This window comes from Somniosus microcephalus, chromosome 5 (genome assembly GCF_052327205.1).
Source record: "Somniosus microcephalus isolate GS21.2 chromosome 5, FLI_Smic_1.0, whole genome shotgun sequence".
NCBI lineage: Eukaryota > Metazoa > Chordata > Chondrichthyes > Squaliformes > Somniosidae > Somniosus > Somniosus microcephalus.
The window spans coordinates 218,347,430-218,365,875 of NC_140991.1; the positions used below are offsets into that span (position 1 = coordinate 218,347,430).

At 45.9% G+C, this 18,446-nt stretch overlaps 1 protein-coding gene across 1 annotated transcript in view; it reads left to right on the plus strand.

The window, feature by feature from the left end:
* Positions 1-18,446, plus strand: part of dnah5 (dynein, axonemal, heavy chain 5) — a 754,701-nt gene that overhangs the window by 360,950 nt on the left and 375,305 nt on the right. The window contains exons 24-30 of the mRNA XM_085988698.1: positions 6,955-7,190; positions 7,874-8,092; positions 10,121-10,183; positions 10,583-10,821; positions 11,971-12,211; positions 13,515-13,714; positions 13,970-14,123. Coding sequence (XP_085844824.1) covers positions 6,955-7,190; positions 7,874-8,092; positions 10,121-10,183; positions 10,583-10,821; positions 11,971-12,211; positions 13,515-13,714; positions 13,970-14,123 — 1,352 coding nt within the window. The remainder of the gene's footprint in view (positions 1-6,954; positions 7,191-7,873; positions 8,093-10,120; positions 10,184-10,582; positions 10,822-11,970; positions 12,212-13,514; positions 13,715-13,969; positions 14,124-18,446) is intronic.

An 18,446-nucleotide genomic window follows, 5' to 3' on the forward strand; every position in this document is an offset into this window, starting at 1 on the left:
GAACTTACCTGATGGGGACCCTCCTTCGCGAACTTTGATGCTGCGTACTGGAGGACAGCGTAATGGCCCTGTGCGGATGCATACTTGTGACCATGTGGGCCTGGTGCTCCAATCATCATAGATCGCCATCCCCATTCATAACTCAACATCGTTAATTAAACATGCATTCATTTAAACCCTCATTACTAGAGCTTTCCGGATTTAAATGTACATAAACATCTATACAATACATTTTTGTAACATGCGTATTTTGTGTATGTTTAATTAACCAAGTTGAGTTCTGAATGGAGATGGCGATCTATGTATCAATTCAAACACCTCAAAAGGTACACTCAGCCACAGAAAATTAAACAGTCTGACTGCTGAGGATATATTCATGTATGGCCTTGGCCGCCTCTTATTTAATAATGGTCCTTTTGCATTAGCCACAGACTTCAGTACAAAATCTCGGACATTTTATGGAATGCAATGAGGGAAAAAATACTATAGTGTGGCAAAGCCACCAAGAGACTCTTGCAGTAATGTATATAATTGCCTTTAACAGGGGCTTGTTACCTTTAAGTGTTTGCTCTGTATAAACAGCGCGGGTTCGGTAAAATGGCGATCCAGCGCGATGACATCATCACACAGGTCACGTGACGTTCCCAACGGCGGGAAACGTGATGACGCCATGACGTCAGACGGGAGAGGCGTTCCCCCTCAGTCCTCGTGGAACCAGTTGGTGTACAGACCTGTATAGAGTTTCTCCTGTGTTTTTGTTTGTAACTTTTACTAGTGCATTAAACCACGTTTGGTTAACTGCTAGTTTCAGTCTCAGTACTTTCGTTAAGAGTTCAAGCACTCCTACATTGGTGACCCCGAATCCTCGCGGACGTTCTTCGTGGCGGAAACGGAACGCAGGGCCATGATGGAAGCCAACGCAGTGGCTTTGAAGCTCCCCCAATTTTGGGAACAACAGGCGGCCTCCTGGTTCGTACAAGCGGAGGCGCAGTTAGAGCTCCGCAATGTCGTGCAGGATCAGACCCGTTATCTTTACGTGGTCTCTGCACTCGACGGCGTTGAGGATCATCAGCCTACTGGAGAACCCCCCGGCCACCGACAAGTATGTCGCCATTAAGGCATGGCTAATGCAGGTACTCGGCCTTACGAAGGCAGAGCGCACACGCCGCCTACTCACGCTGCCCGGGTTAGGAGACTCCAAACCTTCGGAGTTGGTGAGCCAGATGCTCACACTCCTGGGGTCTGAACCGCAATGTTTCCTGTTCCACAAACTGTTCCTCAGTCAACTGCCCGAACAGGTGCAGGCGGCCCTCGCCAGATCGGACGCCGGGGATTGCATAGCGCTCGCCGAAGAGGCGGATAAAATATACGCGATCCGACAACAATACTATGCCGTTGCGAGACGCCCCGCCTCAAAGGGCCCTGCCTCGACGCCTCCAACAAGCGGTTTCTGTTATTACCACGCTCGGTTTGGCGTGAAGGCCAGAAGCTGCCATCTGCCTTGCAGTTTCGTGCCCAAAACACCGAACAAGCAACTGCGCGTCAAGAACACCGACTCCGGGGCGTGCCCCGCGGCCACCATGGCGATCGGCAATTCCGGGAAACAACTTTATTTAACTGACTCCATCTCGGGCCGTCATTTTTTGTGCGACACGGGCGCAGTGCAGCATCCTTCCCGCGTCAGTCCTCGACCTTCGGTCCGGCAGGTGTGGTTCTCCCCTCCAAGCTGCCAACGGGGGTGCGATTCGTACTTGCGGGACACGGCGGGTCCAGGTCTGCTTCAGTGGCTAATGCTTTATATGGGACTTCATCACCGCCAAAATTCCACAGGCACTCCTAGGCGCCGATTTTTTATGCGCCAACGGCCTGTTGGTTGATTAAAAAAATCGTCGGCTCGTTCACGCCGCCATGTTCGACTGTATTCCCTGTGTGTGCGGCACGGTCGCACCGCACTCGGTCTCCTGCGCTCGGCCACCCCCCGACATTTTCTCCCGCCTCCTCGGGGACATTCCAGAGCTGACTAAGCCCACCTTCTCGGCTTCGACCGCCAAACATAGGGTGGAGTACCATATAACGACGACCGGCTCTCCCATCTACGCCAGGGCACGACGGCTAGAGCCCAGTAAGCTCACGGCTGCTAAGGCGGAGTTTGCCGCCATGGAAAAGTTGGGGATTATTCGCCGGTTGAATAGTCCCTGGTCCTCGCCTCTCCACATCGTCCCTAAGCCCGGGGGTGGATGGCGGCCCTGCGGCAACTACCGCCGCCTCAATGATGTCACGACCCCCGACCGGTACCCCATACCGCACATACAGGATTTTGCCGCACATTTGGCGGGGAATTCGATCTTCTCCAAGGTCGACCTCGTCCGTGAGTACCATCAGGTACCGGTGCATCCCCAGGACGTCCAAAAGACAGCGGTCATCACCCCTTTTGGCCTGTTTGAGTTCCTCTGCATGCCTTTTGGACTTAAAAATGCGGCGCAGGCATTCCAACGCCTAATGATTCGGTGCTGCGGGATCTCAAATTTTTGTTCGTCTATCTGGATGACATACTGATCGCCAGCGCCACAAAGGAGAACCATCTCAAGCATCTGCGCATTCTCTTTCGTCGCCTTCAGCAGCACGGCCTCATTGTCAACCCGGCCAAATGCCAGTTCGGCCTGCAGCAAATCGACTTCTTAGGCCACCGCATCACTTCAGAGGGGGCAATGCCGCTTTGGGCTAAGGTGGAGGTGATCACCGCATTCCCGCGGCTGCAGTCCGTGAAGGCACTCCAGGAGTTCCTGGGTATGGTAAATTTTTACCATCGTTTTGTTCCCAGGGCTGCACAGCTCATGCGGCCGCTCTACGAGGCCCTCAGAGGGAAGTCGGGAAAGGAGCCCGTAGTTTGGACGCCGGAAATGGACCGCGCTTTCGGGGACACGAAGACCGCCCTCGCGAATGCGACAATGTTGGCACACCCCCTGCCAGGAGCCACCATCGCTCTCACAACTGACGCGTCAGACTATGCCATAGGGGCCGTCCAAGAGCAATGGGTCGACGGCATGTGGCAACCCCTGGCATTTTTTAGCTGCCAGCTGCGACGGCACGAACGGCAGTACCGTACCTTTGACAGGGAGCTGTTGGCGTTTTTGGCCATTCGCCATTTTCGTTTTCTGCTCGAAGGGTGCCACTTCACTGCATTTGTCGACCACAAACCGCTGACATTTGCGATGGCCAAGACTACCGAACCGTGGTCAGCTCGACAGCAGTGACAGCTTACATTTATTTCTGAATTTACCACCGACATCCGGCACGTGGCCGGCAAGGACAACGTGGTAGTGGATTGCCTTTCCCGCGCCACCGTCCAAGCCGTGCAGTTGGGGATCGATTATGTGAGAACGGCGGCCGACCAAGCTGCCGACCCGGACACTCAAGCCTTTCGTTCTGACTCCGCCAGCCTTCAACCGAAGGATGTGCCGTTCCATTCGGCGGGCACCACTTTACTCTGTGACGTCTCCTTGGGAGACCCCCGTCCGATTGTTCCGTCCACCTGGCGTCGGAAAGTTTTCGATGCCATACACGGACTTTCGCATCCTGGTGTGAGGGCATCGCAGAAGTTGCTAGCATCCAAATTCATCTGGAGAGGGATGCGCAAGGACATCCGCGACTGGGCGAACACATGTGTGGTTTGTCAACGAGCCAAAGTACAACGACACGTCAGGGCCCCCTTGGCCACCTTCGAGGTACCGGAACATCGGTTCGACCACGTCCACGTCGACCTTGTGGGGCCACTCCCACCGTCGCGGGGTTTCACACACCTTCTGACGATGGTAGATCGCACCACGAGATGGCCAGAGGTGGTTCCCCTGACGTCTACCACCTCTGCAGATGTCGCTCAAGCCTTTATCTCGTCATGGGTAGCACGCTTTGGGGTTCCGATGGATATTTTGTCCGACTGCAGTCCACAATTCTCATCTGAGCTTTGCAATGCGGTGGCCTCAGCCTTAGGCACCAAACTCCATCGCACCACGGCCTACCACCCGCAGGCGAATGGGCTGTGTGAGCGTTTTCATTGTTCATTGAAGGCGTCGCTCAGGGCCAGCCTCCTGGACACGGCATGGGTCGATAAACTGCCTTGGGTTATGCTGGGGTTGCGCACGGCACCAAAGGAAGACCTGCAGGCTTCGGCCGCGGAAATGGTTTACGGCCAACCGCTCCGGGTACCAGGCAAATTCCTGCTGTCCCCTACACAGCCATGGTCGGCAGCCACTCAGCGGGAAGCCCACCGGGAAGCGGCCCAGTGCTTCCGGCCAGTTCCGACGTCGCAACACGGTTTTCCTGCCTCCCACATTCCAGTGGAGTTGATGAAGGCCAAATTCGTGTTCGTTCGTCAAGACGCCCATCGCAGCCCGCTCCAGCCTCCGTATACGGGTCCTTTCCGGGTTTTACAGACAAGGGCTAAGGCTTTTTTGGTTGACCTCGGGGGCAGGCTGGACTACATCTCCGTCGATCGCCTCAAGCCCGCGCACTTGGACCTTGAACAGCCAGTCGAGCCCGCTCAGCCACCGCATAGGGGTCGACCGCCGGCTGCTGCCGCACCTGGCCAGGCCGCTATCCCCTCCAGCTCACCAGCTGCTCAGCGTTTTCCTCTCCGGGAATTTAGGAGTCGTTCAAACAGGCTTGTCCGACCTCCTCTGCGATTGACTTTCCTTATTAAAGACAATTCTGGGGGGGCGTATGTGGCAAAGCCACCAAGAGACTCTTGCAGTAATGTATATAATTGCCTTTAACAGGGGCTTGTTACCTTTAAGTGTTTGCTCTGTATAAACAGCGCGGGTTCGGTAAAATGGCGATCCAGCGCAATGACGTCATCACGCAGGTCACGTGACGTTCCCAACGGCGGGAAACGTGATGACGTCATGATGTCAGAGGAGAGAGGTGTTCCCCCTCAGTCTTCGTGGAACCAGTTGGTGTACAGACCTGTATAGAGTTTCTCCTGCGTTTTTGTTTGTAACTTTTACTGGTGCATTAAACCACGTTTGGTTAACTGCAAGTTTCAGTCTCAGTACTTTCGTTAGGAGTTCAAGCACTCCTACAATAGCACTATTTCCTTCCTAGGTAACCAAACGATTCGAGATGAAAATGATGATAATTCATACCGAACAATGCTTTGGATCTTTTGAAGTATCCCCTTACGCTGATGCAAACAGGCCCTGTTTTGGTCTGCATCACGTTTGCATCAGCCGTAACATTTTCATACGTAATTGCTGGACAGTTGGTGGGCAATTAGCCCAACTCTGCACCAGCAATGAGGATTTCCCTGTCGGTGAGGATCATCTGTCAAGTCGTAACTTGACAGCTCGCAAGTTTGGGATATAGCGCAAGCGCATGTGGAAATCCCAAACTTGTGGTCCATTTCAAAGGCGGTATGACAGCGTACTCTGAGAGTATGCCATCGTACCCACTGCAAATTCTGGCCCAACATATTAGCATGGATAGAGGATTGGACAGAAAACAGAGAGTAGGGATAAACGGGTTATTTTCAGGTTGGCAGGCTGTAACTAGTGGAGCGCGGTAAGGATCAGTGCTTGGGCTTCAGCTATTTACAATCTAATGACTTAGATGAAGGGACCAAGTGTAATGTATCCAAGTTTGCTGATGATACAAAGCTAGGTTGGAAAGTAAGTTGTTAGGAGGATGCAAAGAGCCTGCAAAGGGATATAGACAGGTTAAGTGAGTGGGCAATAAGGTGGCAGATGGAGTATAATGTGGGGAAATGTGAGGTTATTCACTTTAGTAGGAAGAATAGAAAAACGGAATATTTTTTAAATGGTGAGAAACTATTAAATGTTGGTGTTCAGAGAGATTTAGGTGTCCTTGTACAGGAAACACAGACAGCATGCAGGTACAGCAAACAATTCGGAAGGGAAATGGCATGTTGGCCTTTATTGCAAGGGGGTTGGAGTACAAGTGTAAGGAAGTCTTGCTACAATTGCACAGGGCCTTGGTGAGACCACACCTGGAGTACGGTGCATAGTTTTGGTCTCATTATCTGAGGAAGGATATACTTGCCTTAGAGGCGGTGCAACAAAGGTTCACTAGATTGATCCCTGGGATGAGAGGGTTGTCCTAAGAGGAGAGATTGAGTAGATTGGGCCTATACTCTGGAGTTTAGAAGAATGAGAGGTGATCTCATTGAAACATATAAGATTATGAGGGGGATTGACAGGGTAGATGCTGAGAGGTTGTTTCCCCTGGCTGGAGAGCCTAGAACTAGGGGATCTAGTCTCAGGATTAAGGGTCAGCCATTTAAGACTGAGATGAGGAGGAATTTCTTCACTCAGAGGGTTGTGAATCTTTGGAATTCTCTACCCCAAAGGGCTGTGGATGCTGAATCATTGAGCATATTCAAGGCAGAGATAGATAGACTTTTGGAATCAAGGGATATGGAAATCGGGCAGAAAATGGAGTTGAGGTCAGAGATCAGCCATGATCTTATTGAATAGCGGAGCAGGCTCGAGCAGCCGTATGGCCTACTCCTGCTCCTAATTCTCATGTTCTTACAACATCATAGAACAAATTAAGCCAAGGAATACAAGCAACAACCATTGTAATTTTGACTTGTTTTTTGCAGGGTTCAGATTCAGATGCAAATTTCAGTTTCTGTGAAATCTAAATCCAAGTCTGACTTATCAGTCAGAAATATAGGAAGGCACTTGCATTTCATTGATTAGCAAGTTTTTCCTATTCATCTGAGGCCAATAAAGTAGTACAGTCATTATGAGCAGAACATTAAAAAGTTAGAATGGTTGGTTATAGCACAGAAGGAGGCCATTCAGCCCCTCGAACCTGTGCTGGCTCTCTGCAAGAGCACTTCAGCTAATCCCACTCCCCTGCCCTTTCCCCATAGCCCTGCAAAATTTTTCCAACACTGAAAGATTTTTTATTAATATCAGTTGTTGCATTTTTCAGCTGATCTCAAAATGGCATTAACTTCGGAAACCAAAGCTTGGATGACTGATTTGGGTCGACACTGCAATAAAAAATATCGGACTGAGATGGAGAATATTTTTACATTCATAGAGGAAGTCAGCAAAAAATTGAATCGACCTATCAAGGACTTGGATGATATTAGAATAGCCATGGTTGCACTCAAAGAAATAAGAGAACAGCAAATTTCCATTGACTTCCAAGTGGGACCCATTGAGGTAAACCTTTGTTTCAGTTTGGAACTGCTTGATTCCCTTCATCTGATTGCTTATACGAAACAAACAATATATAAAAGATGTTACCAGAGAATAATAAATGTTGAGTATGCAACACACTGAAAGATTTTGATTAATATCAGCTGAAACCTGTAAATGTGTTACACCAATGATGTTTTACCCCTTTTGGGAAACTTTATATTGTACAATTGAAACCAGTGCCATGCTGCAAAAATGCAATGTAATGCTGCTGGTTCAGGATGGTATTGCAGGAAATATAAGAAATTATAAGAGGAAGCTTTTAGTTTACTTCAGTGGCATGTTTTCATCCCCCTTATTTTTTGCAAAGTTTTGTTTAAACCTTGCAGTACAACAGGCTACTTTTTTGATTTTTAACCATTTCAGAAGAGCAGACTGTTATCATAATTCTTTTTCATTTAGAAGAAACTGACCTGATGCATGTGAGCAGTGTGACGGTGGTTCCCCGCTCACACCACTGCTGAATGTGGTTGGTACTGCAGTTCTATGCATAGTATAGAGAGCATTAATGAGCCCTCCCACTCAATTTTTGCTATTTGAGTTTTTATGTATTATTATTTTCATTTTTTCCCCATGTCCTGTGGCTAGCCACAGTCATTATATTAAATTGAACTGTGCCATGCAAATTGCTTTTGCCATTTTGATAGGAATCCTATGCGATGTTAAACAAATATGGATTGCTTGTGGCCAAGGAAGAGATGGAGAAGGTGGACACTCTTCGTTACACTTGGGAAAAACTGCTGGTGCGTGCAAGTGAGATTCAGAGTGAACTGGTTGCCTTGCAGCCAAATTTCAGAGGAGAATTGATCAGCAATGTGCAGACATTCATCGAAGACTGTAATGAGTTTTACGTAGACTATGAAAAGGTACGCCGAAACAGAAATTAGTGCGTGTTAATCAACATCTATGTTTTGCTGACTGAAATATATATTCTTTATTTAAAATTCATTTTAGTTTTACCTTTCCAAGTAATCTACTTTGAAAACCATTAACTGTTAAACCATATTAAGGTTTTTAAATTGTCAGAAATATGGAGTGATATATTAAAAAAAATTGTTCTCTGGCAACAGCTCAAAATGTATAAATGTTATATAGTAATCACTTGTTTTTTTAAATTCGTTTATGGGATGTGGGCGTCGCTGGCAAGGCCAGCATTTATTGCCCATCTCTAATTGCCCTTGAGAAGGTGGTGGTGAGCCGCCTTCTTGAACCGCTGAAGTCTGTGTGGTGAAGGTACTCCCACAGTGCTGTTAAGTAGGGAGTTCCAGGATTTTGACCCAGCGATGATGAAGGATCAGCGATATACTTCTAAGTCAGGATGGTGTGTGACTTAGAGGGGAACTTGGAGGTGATGGTGTGCCCATGCGCCTGCTGCCCTTGTTCTTCTAGGTGGTAGAAGTCGCGGGTTTGGGAGGTGCTGCTGAAGAAGCCTTGGCGAGTTGCTGCAGTGCATCCTGTAGTTAGTACACCCTGCAGCCACGAACCATGGAGAGAGTGCATGTTTAAGGTAGTGGATGGGCTGCCGAGCAAGCGGACTGCTTTGTCCTGGATGATGTCGAGCTTCTTGAGTGTTGTTGGAGCTGCACTCATCCAGGCAAGTGGAGCGAATTCCATCACACTCCTTACTTGTGCCTTATAGATGGTGGAAAGGCTTTGGGGAGTCAGGAGGTGAGACACCGTAGAATACCTAGCCTCTGACATGCTCTTGTTGCCACAGTATTTATGTGGCTGGTCCAGTTAAGTTTCTGGTCAATGGTGACCCCCAGGATGTTGATGGTGGGAGATTCGGCGATGGTAATGCCGTTGAATGTCAAGGGGAGGTGGATAGACTCTCGCTTGTTGGAGATAGTCATTGCCTGGCACTTCTGTGGTGCGAATGTTACCTGCCACTTATCAGCCCAAGCCTGAACGTTGTGCAGGTCTTGTTGCATACAGGCATGGACTGCTTCATTATCTGAGGAGTTATGAATGGCGCTGAACACTGTGCAGTCATCAGCGAACATCCCCCTTTCTAACCTTATGTTGGAGGGAAGGTCATTGATGAAGCAGCTGAAGATGGTTGGGCCTAGGACACTGCCCTGAGAAACTCCTGCAGCGATGTCCTGGGGCTGTGATGATTGACCTTCAAGCACCAGAACTTTGTGCTAGGTATGACTCCAGCCAATGGAGAGTTTTCCCCCCGGTTCCTATTGACTTCAGTTTTATTAGGGCTCCTTGATGCCACACTTGGTCAAATGCTGCCTTGATGTCAAGGGCAGTCACTTTCACCTCACCTCTGGAATTCAGCTCCTTTGCCTATGTTTGGACCAAGCCTGTAATGAGGCCGGGAGCTGAGTGGTCTTTGCGGAACCCAAACTGGGCATCAGTGAGCAGGTCTTTGGTGAGTAGGTGCTGCTTGATAGCACTGTCGATGACACCTTCCATCACTTTGCTGATGATTGAGAGTAGACTGATGAGGCGGTAATTGGCCGGGTTGGATTTGTCCTGCTTTTTGTGGACAGGACATACCTGGGCAGTTTTCCACATTGTCGGGTAAATGCCAGTGTTTTAGCTGTACTGGAACAGCTTGGCTAGAGACACGATTAGTTCTGGAGCACGATAGCCGGGATGTTGTCGGAGCCCATGGCCTTTGCTGTATCCAGTGCGCTCAGGCGTTTCTTGATATCACGTGGAGTGAATCGAATTGGCTGAAGACTGGCATCTGTGATGGTGGGGACCTCGGGAGGAGGCCGAAATGGATCATCCACTCGGCACTTCTGGCTGAAGATGGTTGCAAACACTTGATAATAAGCATTTTGAAACCCTAACTATTATAACATTTTGTGAATACTTAACTGTTCTACAGTGAAAAATTGGATCTTTAGTAAGTTTTGTTTTTATTTACTTTACTATAGGAAGGACCAATGGTTATAGGCTTGGCACCACAGGATGCCAGTGATAGGCTCATAATTTTTCAGGTATGTTCTCATCTGTTATAGACACAGTTTTTCTATGTGTAGCTCACAGATTCCTAGATTTTATGGAATTCAATTTCATAAGTCACTATGGTGTGTTTTAAACTCACAAATCTTTATGCTAGACCAGTCCTGTAATTACTATACTGACAATTGAGCTCAGAGCATAACACAAGGATAATAGGTGCAAGGGAGCATCACATTTTTACAAATTTGCCTTCCCTCCTCCTGGAGAAACATGGACTTTGCTCACTGCTTCTAGTATTGATGACTCACATAGGGAATCTCAGGCACACTCATTTTTTACCACTCTACTGTACAGCTCATCAGTTCACTAATGTTTAATACTTGTGTGGTTTACAGAGAGAGATGTATATATATTTTATTTTATTTTGCTGCCAGAATCAATTTGACAACCTGTTTCGTAAGTACATCACGTACACAGGTGGTGAGGAGCTGTTTGGTCTGTCTGTTACTGAGTATCCTCAGCTGCTGGAAATAAAGAAACAGCTGACTTTACTCCAGAAGCTATATGGGTTGTACAACAATGTGATCAATACTGTCAGCAGTTACAATGACATCCTGTGGTCAGAGGTCAACATCGAAAAAATCAACAATGAGCTTATGGAGTTTCAGACCAGGTAACTATTAAGTTTTGGAGAAGCTGCTCATTATTGACCTATCTTATCACCTGAAAATTGTCATTGTGCTGTTATTTTCAATTCGCAGGGCTTCTGTATGTGTATATGGGGCTTTTAACATATACTGTTAAACTAATTATTTCTTTAGCCACAAATATTCTGCTTTTTTCATTTTCCAGAACCTTCAGGAACTTAAATTACCTCATATTCATACCGCATATGCTCTCCATCACGTGGACTGCCTATTTCCATCTCAGTACTATTATCCGCCTCTGCCCCTATCTCAGGTGATCTGTTGCTAAAATCCTCATACATGCTTTCATCATCTCCAGACTCAGTTACTCCAAGATATCTTAATACCTGCCATGCTCCACCCTTCATAAATTCCAGCTGCCTGTGTCAACGTGCTTGTCAATCACCCCTGTCCTTGCTGACTTACAATGGCATACCATCCCTTAGCATCTCAAATTTAAAATCCTTGTCCTTGTTTTTAAAACCTTTCATTACCTAACTCCTCTCTATTTCTGTAATCTCTTCCAGCTCTACATCTCCTCCTGAACTCTCTGTTCATCTGACTCCAACCTATTGTGCATCCGCCCAACACTTTGTCCCACAATTGCTGGCAGAGCCTTCAGCAGTGTAGATACCGCCCTCTGGAATTCCCTACAAAAACCATCTCTTCTCCACCTCTCTTTTCCCCTGTAAAGTCTTCTTTAAAATGCTCACCTTGGAGGAAGCTTTCGGTCACTCTTACTGACCTTTTGTTGGCTTGGTGTCCATTTTTCCTTATGCCTCTGTGAAGCACTCTGGGATGCTGCTCACATTGAAAGGGCTATAAAAATGCAAGTTGTTATTGCTGAGAGTTCATAAGGATGGCTGGTGTGGCAAATGAAAATATCCCTTTAGTACATTAGAGGATCTTCTGAGGATCTACATGATATAATTTATTTTGAAAATAAAACTGTAGTTCGAATGTGCACCACTACACTTTAACGGATGGTATACTTTGTCCTCCAAGCACTAACCATAATAGTAAATGTATATGGCTGATGGCTGTGATGTTATAAATAACAATCTAAAGTTATGAACATATTTCTGAGTGTTGCTCACCTTTCTATTTGTATTTCAATTATTTTTCTTATACTTCAGATGTCGCAAGCTTCCTCGTGCTTTGAAGGAATGGCAAGCATTCCTTGACCTGAAGCAAACCATTGATGATTTCAGTGAGTGCTGCCCTCTCCTGGAGCACATGTCAAACAAAGCTATGATGTTACGGCACTGGAAGCGAATTGCAGAAACCACAGGACACAGCTTTGATGTGGAAAGTGAAACTTTCAAGCTGAGAAACATTATGGAAGCCTCTATACTGAAATACAAAGAGGAAATTGAGGTATTTGTTGTATGTTAAAAAGTGGAATGTTTTTGTAAGATGCATATTCTTAAGGGAATGATTTGAATATTCAATTTTGTTGTTGGATACCATAATGTGTTGTCTGCTGCAATTATAAACATCACTGGTATTTCACATAAGTTTACACACTGTTGAGATCTTCTGTTGGAGATATCTTTCAAGAGATTGGTAGACAGAACTTCCAGTCATTATACTTTCTGTGCTTTTTAAAAAAAGAATGTATTGGAAGCCTGTCCTATGTCCATTAATTTGCTTAATTATCTTAATAGGATCTTCTTTTCATGAAGCCATCAGATTTTTACAAAAGATAGAATGAACATGCAGGGAACGCCATTGGCAATATAAAGTTAATTAAAACAGGAGAAAGCAAAGTAAATAATTAAGCATTTACTTGTTTTAAAAAAGGATATACAATCTGGCACCATTTAATCACAGGTCTAAAACCAGCGCATTCTTAATTTTGGATTGTACTATGACCCATAAAACCTAAACTTTAAAATTCCCAGGATGCACTCTTGGACTATCATTGTATTTGCACACGTGTCATTCTAACCCTCTTGCGGTCAATATAGGACAGTGCTCATGAGTAACTTAGTTTGACCAATGTCCAAATAAAAGGTATTTTTTAACATGAAAATACCAGATCCATAAAAATATGAAGATTAAGAATTAAGTCAGATGTTTCTGATTTATTTTACTACTTGGGCTCAAATAATAAATTTCACTAATGGGAATAGGGCAAATGGAGGCTTGACTTCTCCCACCATAGAATTACCAATTATCTGCTGCATTGCTGTGGGCAAATGGAAGCCAGACATCTCGCTGCATGGAGATATTTGGAAGGGCATTTCCCAGATGCTGTTGTATGCACACTTACAGTGAAGCCCTGGGACTATGTAAACGATTTCTTCATCAGCCATAGGTGGTTTGTGGTCTGGAAAGACCAGGATACTAGCATGAAAGTATAATTGATAAACTCATAAAAATGTTAGTCACTTCTAAGGGGCAGAATAATAGGTTATTTTTACCAACATTCATCATCTGGTTGCATATGTAATGCCACATGTCCACTTAATTGCCATTCTTTTTAAATGCACATTTTTAAAATTGAAAATACTACCAGAAAAATGTTATCGTTCATATTTGAATAAACAGTTTTGATTTCATGATGGCTGTTTCAACCATTTGTGTATTGTCTGTACTTAAAATTCCTCACATGCAAACAAGATCTTACAGTTGAAACATCATGATAGGAAGTGTCTGTTTTGTTTGTTTATTGCAGGATATTTGCATTAGTGCAGTGAAAGAGAAAGACATTGAGCAGAAATTGAAGCAGGTTATAGCAGAATGGGATAGCAAAACATTCACCTTTGCCAGCTTCAAAACACGTGGTGAGCTTCTGCTGAGGGGGGACAGTACATCAGAAATCATTGCCAGTATGGAGGACAGTTTGATGGTCTTGGGCTCACTGATGAGTAACAGGTTAGCAGTGCACACATATCTTATTCATAACTTTGTCTCAAATTAGATGGCTGTTCATTATAAAAACAGATTTTCATGGTTTGATTCAAATTTTTTTCAAACCATTACATAATGTAGGTTAATCTTTCTCTGTAAATATACATAATTAAAAAAAATATTGTTCATAAAATAGATGATGTGAAAAAGGAATTGTACAAATGTAGCTCATTTTGAGTAAATTCCATTTACTTGTGTTGTACTTTTGTTTCATGACAGGTACAATACTCCTTTCAAGGCACAGATTCAGAAATGGGTTCACAATCTATCTAACACGACTGATATTATTGAGAACTGGATGACTGTACAGAACCTGTGGATTTATTTGGAGGCAGTATTTGTGGGTGGAGACATTGCTAAGCAACTCCCAAAGGTATGGAAGTGGCTGGGTGCCGTTTTGCTTCTCTAAAATCATCAGATTCGCTAGGTTGGAGACAATTCCCAGACTTCGCTTGTCGAGATGAAATTCTATCTTTGGAAGCTGCCAAAGTTCATGATATATAAATTAGCCTGTGGCAATGAAGATACTTGGTGGGCAAAACTAGATTATTGATCTTATTTCTAAGGAGTATAGGTCCTATAATATTGTGAAAGAAGCTACTCTATTTTTAAATGCTAATTTCTATAACATAGTCCTCTGCCTAGTGTTCTAAAGTATGTAATACTGTCTTGTGGAGAAATCCAGTTGCTAGTAGTGATGTAAGAAAAAGGAGTCTTACCATCAAGTAACTTTAAAGTAAGCTTTAAGTAACTTATAAACACACTATATACAAGAGAGGTCTTTACCATGCCTCTGGTAGAAGCCTCTTACAATACTGAACAGACCAGTATTTATACCAGTCCAACAGGAAGTGACATATGACAGGAAGTGAGGTATGTACACAGTTCATAGTTCACAGTTCACAGGAAGTGATGACATAACTTCCCGGAAGTTATTATTATTATCACATTCTTCCCTCCTGCAGGATTAGGAGGCTGTGGTCTACCTTTTGGTCCGCAGCCGCCGAACAAGGAAGAGTCGCACTCGTTTGGATTCCCGTCGTAGAGGGTTGCTGGTCCGCTTACATGCGGTTGGCCATTGGTCAGAGTCTGTGTGGCCTGGATTGCCCTGCGAAGGGTCGGGGAGATCATGGCTTCGAGTACGAGCCCCAATAGGTTCAAAGTCGGACTGCCTCTGTTCAGAGGGAGGTGCAGAGCTGGTCTGTGGTGGATCAGTACTTTCATGCGCGGTACTGGGAGGGTCGCAACCTTGAGTACGGGGTTCTACCGGCACCAAGCTAGTTGGTGTCCGATCAGGATCCTGGAGAGGGGTACCCGAAAGGTCCCAAGAGTTTCCTGGTGAAATGCCATCACCCGATGTCCCACTAGGTCCTGGTGGGCAGGGAGCCAGATCCCGCAATGATACGGTAGATTCTCGGCCGTCGGAATATCGTATGTTTGCATAGGTGGGGTTGGCATCGGTTAGTTCGACCTCGTCTACGAGAGGGTCATTTTTAGACGTCCGAACGTATCTTCGGAGTAATACAGGTCCAGGAGTAGTTAGCCATGACGGGAGTGATGTCCCATGAGATGAGCGATGCTGGAATCCATAGAACCGCTCATGAGGTGTAGTATTTGTGGCTATAGAAAGCAGGGACCGTATAGCGTGCAATGCATCCGGAAGCACTGTTTCCCATTGCTGGTCTGGTAGGCCCCGAGATCTTAAAGCGAGACGTATGGAATTCCAGATGATACCGTTATACCTCTCTACCTGCCCATTTCCAATGGGATGGTATGGTGTTGTTTTGCTTGTAGCAATTCCCCGTTCTGAGAGGTAGTCCTTGAGTTCCCTTGACATAAAGGATGGACCCCGATCTGAGTGAATATAAGCCGGCATGCCACAGAGAGAAAATACCTGCTCAAGGCAGCAGATTACTGTGGACGCCAGCATATTGGAGCAGGGGAAGGCAAACGGAAAACGTGAATATTCGTCGATCATGGTGAGCAAATATGTGTTCCGAGTTGAAGAGGGCACTGGGCCCTTAAAATCGATGCTAAGTCGTTGCATCGGTTGGGTTGCATGTATGAGTATACCATCTGAGGGGCGGAAGAACTGAGGTTTTAATTCCGCACAAAGCCGGCATTCTGAGCATATTTTCTTTACATCTCCAGTGGAAAAAGGGAGATTCCGTGATCGTACGAAATGTAGCATGCGCGTAACGCCAGGATGACACAATCCATTGTGGACATCCATGAGAGTAGAGGATGACATAGTGGAGCAGAATGCCCGTGTGAGGGTGTCCGGGGCCACATTCTCCTTGCCAGGCCGATAGAGAATGGTATAACCAAAAGAGGCCAGTTCCATCCTCCAAAGTTGTATTTTATTATTCTTAATTTTGGTTCGTTTTCGATTATCGAGCATGAAGGCGACTGATCGTTGGTCCGCGATCAATGTAAAGTGCTGGCGAGCTAGAAAATGGTTCCACTTCCGTACTGCCTCTATGATGGCTGTGGCTTCTTTCTCAACTGGTGGATAATGTAGCTCGGCACCTTGTAAGGTCCTGGGCATAAATGCTACAGGACGACCTTCCTGATTCAGAGTAGCCGAGATCGCCACCTCCGAGGCATCACATTCAACCACGAAAGGGAGATTCTCATCGATGGAGTGAAGAGCCGCTTTCTCCAACTGTTTTTTGAGAAGGTTAAAGGCTGCAACAGCCGCTGTTCCCAGTGGAAATGATCTAGCATGCAGCAAGGGTTGGATTTTGTCAGAAAAATGAGGAATCCATTTAGCGTAGTATGCAAACAGACTGAGAGCCCGACGTAAAGAAGCCGGATTCTTAGGTGACGGGAGCTCTTGGAGCGGGCGAAGTCTTTCTGGGTCTGGCTTAATGATACCATTGCCTACACAGTAGCCAAGGATGTTGATGGTCGGTTGCGACTCAACAGATTTGGATTCATTCAGGGTCAAATTACGGCGATGGAGGGCATCCCGAAATTTTTGGAGGTTGGCGTCGTGTTCCTGTTGATCGTGACCTGCAATGGTAATGTTATCAAGATAGGGAAAAGTGTCCCTTAGGTTTTCCTGCTTAACCAGGCCATCCATTGCCCGTTGGAAGACAGCCACTCCATTAGTAACCCCGAATGGGAGGCGACGAAATTGGTACAGCCGTCCATTAGCCTCAAAGGCCGTGTACTGCTTATCTGAGACCTTCAAGGGTACCTGATGATAGGCACTTTTTAAATCGTAAGTTGAGAACACTTTGTATTCGGCCAGTTTATTAACCATATCATCAATGCGTGGCAATGGGTAGGCGTCCAAGTCGGTATATTGATTGATGGTTTGCGAATAATCGATGCATAGTCGCTGTTTGTGAGGTTTTAGAGGGTTCTTGACAATGACGACTTGAGCCCGCCAGGGCGACGAACATGGTTCGATGATATCCTCTGCTAGAAGTCGAGAGATTTCAGCCGCAATAAAAGATTGGTCTTCCTGATTAAAGCGCCGCGATTTCGTTATTATTGGTTTGCATCGAGGCGGAATACTGGCAAATAATGAGGGTTCATCAAGTGAAGCTGCTGACAATGCACAAAACGGTCATTTAGACGGTATATTAGAAATAGTAAGTCCGGGTTTGGATCCACCAAACTCAATGGTGAGTTTCTTATGCTGTTTTTGGAAGTCCAGCCCTAAGAGGAGATCACTACATAAGTCCTTGAGCACTGAAAGTCGGGTGGAGGGATACATACGACCATGAAGTGTCATATCAACAACACAAAAGCCGGAGATTCTGGTATTAAGTGATGACTGAGCCATCGCAATTGCCTGGTCCGATGGGAAGACATGTAGTTTCAATTTCGCAACAATCTGTTCCTTAATGAAACTATCAGTACTTCCTGAGTCAATTAAGGCATCTAAGGTATGCCCTTTAGTTGAAATTTTTGTGGCTGCATGAGACAGGTTCTGTGGGCAAGCAGCTGTAATTGGTGTCGTTGCACAGAGAGTGGCTAAAACTCTCGGTGTGCTTCTTCGGGAGAGAGCTCGAGTGGAAGCTTGATAGATCCTAGCTGGAGCATCTTGATAGGCCCTAATTGGGGCAGTTCGGTAGGCCTTAGCTGGATTGGCCCTCGTAGAGGCCCTTGATCGGCAAACTTAGCAAAGTGTCCTTTTTTTTTGCAATAACTGCAGATTGCATTGCGAGCAGGGCAGGTTTTCCTAGGGTGAAAAGCATCTCCACAAAAGAAGCATTCCTTCCTAGATTGCCAAGAGGCTGCTAAAGTGGGGTCATCCTCCTCTTCTTCATCAGAATTATCAGAATTAGATTCCCCCATGATAGGGTTCACCTGAGACCGCTTGAATTGTCTGGTTGCAGCTACAGCAGCAGATCGAGATCTGGGCAGCTGATAGAGGTCTGCATTTCTCTTTGCCAAATCCAGAGAACAAGCTAGGTCAAAAGCTTTTTGTAGCTCAAGTGTTTTACTTTCTAGTAGATGCTGGCGTATAAATGGAGAGGCAATCCCGCAGATGAAAGCATCACGAATCATTTCTTCGCGGTACAGCTCAGCTGAGGCTGCCTGAAAGTTACAATCTATGCTGAGCCTGCAAAGTTCTTGCAGGAATTCGTTAATTGATTCCCCTGGCCCTTGTTGGGCTGTGGCCAGTAGATGTCTAGCATAGACCTCATTTGGGGTCTTGGCATACAGTTTCTTAAGTGCC